The sequence below is a fragment of the Populus nigra genome, chromosome 13, assembly GCF_951802175.1.
Source record: "Populus nigra chromosome 13, ddPopNigr1.1, whole genome shotgun sequence".
Classification (NCBI taxonomy): domain Eukaryota; kingdom Viridiplantae; phylum Streptophyta; class Magnoliopsida; order Malpighiales; family Salicaceae; genus Populus; species Populus nigra.
The window spans coordinates 9586747-9590630 of record NC_084864.1 but is presented as its reverse complement, the minus strand read 5'-3'; the positions used below and the strand labels follow the sequence as shown (position 1 = coordinate 9590630).

Genomic DNA, 3884 nt, shown 5'->3' with positions numbered 1-3884 from the left:
TATTATTATTAATATGGATGTTCGAACCAGCTTATATGTACCTTGATTAATCTCACGGACCTTGAAGTTAAAGACTATGTAAGCCTCTATTGACTTTAAGGTTTGTAAGACTCGAACTAGTGACATCTAAAAAGTAAATTTAAGACCTGATTAGTTGAAATTATACCCGGAGTTGTTAAACATTTGTTAATAAGGTGCTCGGTAGTCACCAATTTTTTTTTTTAATATCCTTTTGACTATATGTTAATTAAAAGGAATGTACTAGTTCTTTGGTATTTTCAAGAAAGAACCAACGTTGATTCTGAAGAATGAATGGTTATAGACAGTCAATTATTATTTTACTTGATCAAAGCAAAACACCAGCAGCAATTAAAAAGTAAAAAAAAAATAGAGAGATGAAAGCAGAGAATCCAATTTTATTTCATGACCCATGCTTACATGCCAGAGCTGGAAACCACTCACTAGCACATGCCACATGTACCTTAACTAACATATGTTTTTTCTTTTTTCTACTATGATCCAACTTAACAAATTGAAAATATATGAAAAATTTAAGGGAAAATTAAAAAAAGTATTGGAAGGAAAATATATCATTCAGAACTATCAAATTCCCCATACTGATTTTAAGACCAAACTGATATCGAAGCAAATTTGTTCCACATCTATATACCAATCTACAAGCAAAAGATGATCAACTTAAATTGGTGGGAGAAAATTCCTACTTTTTTTCTTGGTCTCAATTAGCCATAACCGAAGCCATAAGATTTGGGTGTAAGCTAATTGTTGGAGAACTGAGCTTGGTTCAATGAAAATGTAGCATGCTGTTGCTCAGGCCATGGCCAAAATCCTTGCTGCTCCTCTATGCCATTGAACATGCTGCAGAAGTTTTCATCTTGATGAATCAACTGATCAACCTTCAAACATTGAAGGTCTGATCTTGATGAACCTTGGAGAAGTTGAGTGATGGTTGCAGGCCTGATGGGTGCGGAGAAGAGATGTTTAGTGGTTAGTTGGGATGATACGGGACTTGATGCTACTGGATTTCTTGAGATATCTAAGTTGACATCACAACTGTTCTCACTTCCATTGCTCCAAGAACCGTCAGTTTCTTTCTTGAGGTTAACTTCATTTGATTCTCTACTTTTTAGAGACAGTAGCTGCAGCATGGAAACAGTCAAGACTTGAGAAGATGCACATGGAGATATGGAACCATTAAAAATACAGCTTGATGCATTGTCCATGAGAACATGAAAATACTGATTTGATTCAATTTACATAAACCAATATGGCTATCAACTGGAAAGCTAGAGTAGTATAATTGAAATTAGCTTTAACTTTTGCCAAGTGCTTCATATATATACTACTGGCACCTAAAAAGCTATCCATAATGACCTAATCTAGTGCTAAAGTAAGGAAATGCTATGACTTTTCTGAAAGTCATTATTATTTTTTTATAACAAAAAAATAGAATAATGGAATTGCCGAGGTAACATGATCAATCAATTCCTAGAAATGTAAACTTATATCTCTCAGAACATGAACATAAATGCGTTGTCAGTGGCTAGCTGGTGTGCCACTCTCAAACTCCTATCAACTAGAGAATGGATCGATGTACAAAAACTCCATGAAAAGAGAGCAGTTAAGAAAATCTCAGCTGGGAAAAAATTAAAAAAAATCCTCAGATCAAATAGGTATCGTAAGAAATAATTTTCCTTAATTTCCCAATATAAACCAGATGGGTAGGAAAATTCTATGTCACCTAGCTAAGCAAGCAGAACTAACACAGATACGATGTAATTAATTTGATCAGTACTTTGTTTTTGCAGACTAGAAATGATTACCTCTGCATGAAGTTTCTTGTTCTGGGCTTGAAGGGCATCATTATCAGCCTTAAGTGCATCAAACTGTTTCTTTAAGACCTCATAGTCTTTCTCTAACTGCTTAGTCTTCCATCTAGCCCTCCTGTTTTGAAACCAAATAGCTATCTGCCTTGGCTGCAAACCCAAAGCCTTGGCCAGCTGCATTTTCCTCTCAGGTTCAAGCTTGTTTCCTAACTCAAAGCTCTTCTCAAGTGCCTTAACTTGCTCCAAGTTGAGCCTCTTCTTTTTCTCCCCTATCTGTGACCCATCATCAGACAAGTCATCTTCTCCATGCCCTACTTCTTCACATTTTTCCATTCCAGAAAACGACATCGATCTCTTCATCAAGAACTGCCCTCCACTTCCTGCACCAATATCACAACACAAATTAAAAACATCAAACTCATATCATACATGGTAAAGAGTAGAACTCCATATTATTTTTCCACAATCAAATATGCATAAATAATTACTAATATAGATAGAGAATTTAAAGCAGAGAGAGAGAGAGAGAGAGAGAGAGAGACCGGGAAAAAGCTGAGGAGGGCAGGAGGGAAGAGAGTTGAGAGAAGAAGGAGAGGGATGGTGGTCATTGTCTTCATGGGAATGGAACATAAAACCATGATGTGGAGGAAATGCCATATGATGTTGATGATCACTCAGCGCAAAAGATCTTTCATTCATTATACATATATATAAATTTATAGATGCAACTTCATTCGTTACCGTGAATTTTTCGATGCAAGAATTTAAGGGGCTAGTGATGTGGATTATGCGATCTGACTGATCTTCATGAGTAATTCAAGGTGTGACAGGTTATAGCTGGGAAGAGGACATGGGGATGGTGATGGGTTCAGAGACTGAAGGACAGCGATTTTTAGGTCGAGAGAGAGAGAGATAGAATGAGAGGCGTATATTGTGTAATATAACACAGATGCGAGAGCTTTCATGGACCCATCCTCGGATATGGGTCACTCTCTGTCTCTCGCACATACAGAAGCACATGTTTAGTATACAAATTGTATTATTATATAATCAACTAATCATTTGAACTTTTATATTCCCAATAAACGTTGTCATTGCTTGGTTAAACCTTTGCTACCTTGCTGTTGATCCTTCTACAATTAAAAAATTAAATAATATCTCATACTGACACTAGAGATCAAAACTGATATTGCTACTAGTTTTTCTTTTCTTTATCATCTAGAAACCTTCTCCAGTAAAATATGTATGGTAATGTTGAGCTTTCGGGTGACTTTTAAAGCTTATCCATGTCTCTCCTTCGTAACTACTGGAGTTTATTTAACAATCATTGTTCTTATCACTCCAAGTGAATCTAGCTAACATCTAGATTCAATGATAAAATTCAAAGAAATTAAGCTACAGCTAGATGGCTAGGTACCTCAAAGTTTAAATTATCTACAACCCATGACGATGACACACAATTTGTGGGTTGATTTTTCTTTTTTTTAACTCCAAGATCATGCCATATAATTATTGCAATATTTTCTTTCTTATGGATAATGTAGTTCCGATGTGAATGCTTTCTTTTTTTTGCTGATTCTTAGATTGTCGATGGATTAAATCGTTTTCACACAAGCCAGGCCATGTGTGACGAGGAAACTTGGCAACATGAAAGTCTAGAATCCATGGAGAGAAATAATAGACAAGTAATTTGTATGCCTTAAAGTCATTCATTAATAAATATTGAATATGCATATATCCATGTTGTTGGACCTAGCACTATAAGTTAATTTATTACTGCTGAGTCTGGCATAAAACCTATTCATATATATTTTATTTGTAGCACTTTGCATTTTCAAGAAATCAATTTAAAGATTTAAGCAAAGTAAGGCGAGGTAGGAAATGCATTGCCTCCGCGAATATTGTTGGCATATGGCTAGCAATAGGAAAGCTTAAAATGCATGTTTGTTGCTGTCTAAAATTTATTTTTAATGATCTAAGATTCAATCTGGCTTTACATTATCTCCATTCACTTGAGACAGTTCATCCGCTTGCTATAGA

General features: G+C 35.4%; 1 protein-coding gene across 2 annotated transcripts; it reads right to left on the bottom strand.

Moving 5' to 3' along the window:
* Positions 1 to 396: 396 nt before the first annotated feature.
* LOC133670711 (homeobox-leucine zipper protein ATHB-13-like) lies at positions 397 to 2818 on the bottom strand. Of its 2 annotated transcripts, none has more exons than XM_062091285.1 (3): positions 2387 to 2818; positions 1842 to 2224; positions 397 to 1157 (listed from the first exon to the last, which is right to left on the bottom strand). In XM_062091285.1, exons 1-3 carry the CDS (start codon positions 2541 to 2543, stop codon positions 777 to 779), a joined length of 921 nt encoding a protein of 306 aa, XP_061947269.1. In that variant the 5' UTR covers positions 2544 to 2818; the 3' UTR covers positions 397 to 776. The 2 variants fall into 2 exon arrangements, with proteins under 2 accessions (XP_061947269.1, XP_061947270.1); XM_062091286.1 differs by having other exon boundaries at positions 2586 to 2818.
* Positions 2819 to 3884: the final 1066 nt, after the last annotated feature.

What these genes read in the sequence shown, in the direction of transcription:
- LOC133670711 (XM_062091285.1), bottom strand. Translation starts at nt 2,543, where the DNA reads ATGAATGAAAGATCTTTTGCGCTGAGTGATCATCAACATCATATGGCA. An exon ending in CCCTCCTCAGCTTTTTCCCG is followed by an intron (nt 2,225 to 2,386) that starts GTCTCTCTCTCT and finishes ATATTGGTGCAG; the next exon opens with GAAGTGGAGGGCAGTTCTTG. An exon ending in ACAAGAAACTTCATGCAGAG is followed by an intron (nt 1,158 to 1,841) that starts GTAATCATTTCT and finishes TCCATGCTGCAG; the next exon opens with CTACTGTCTCTAAAAAGTAG.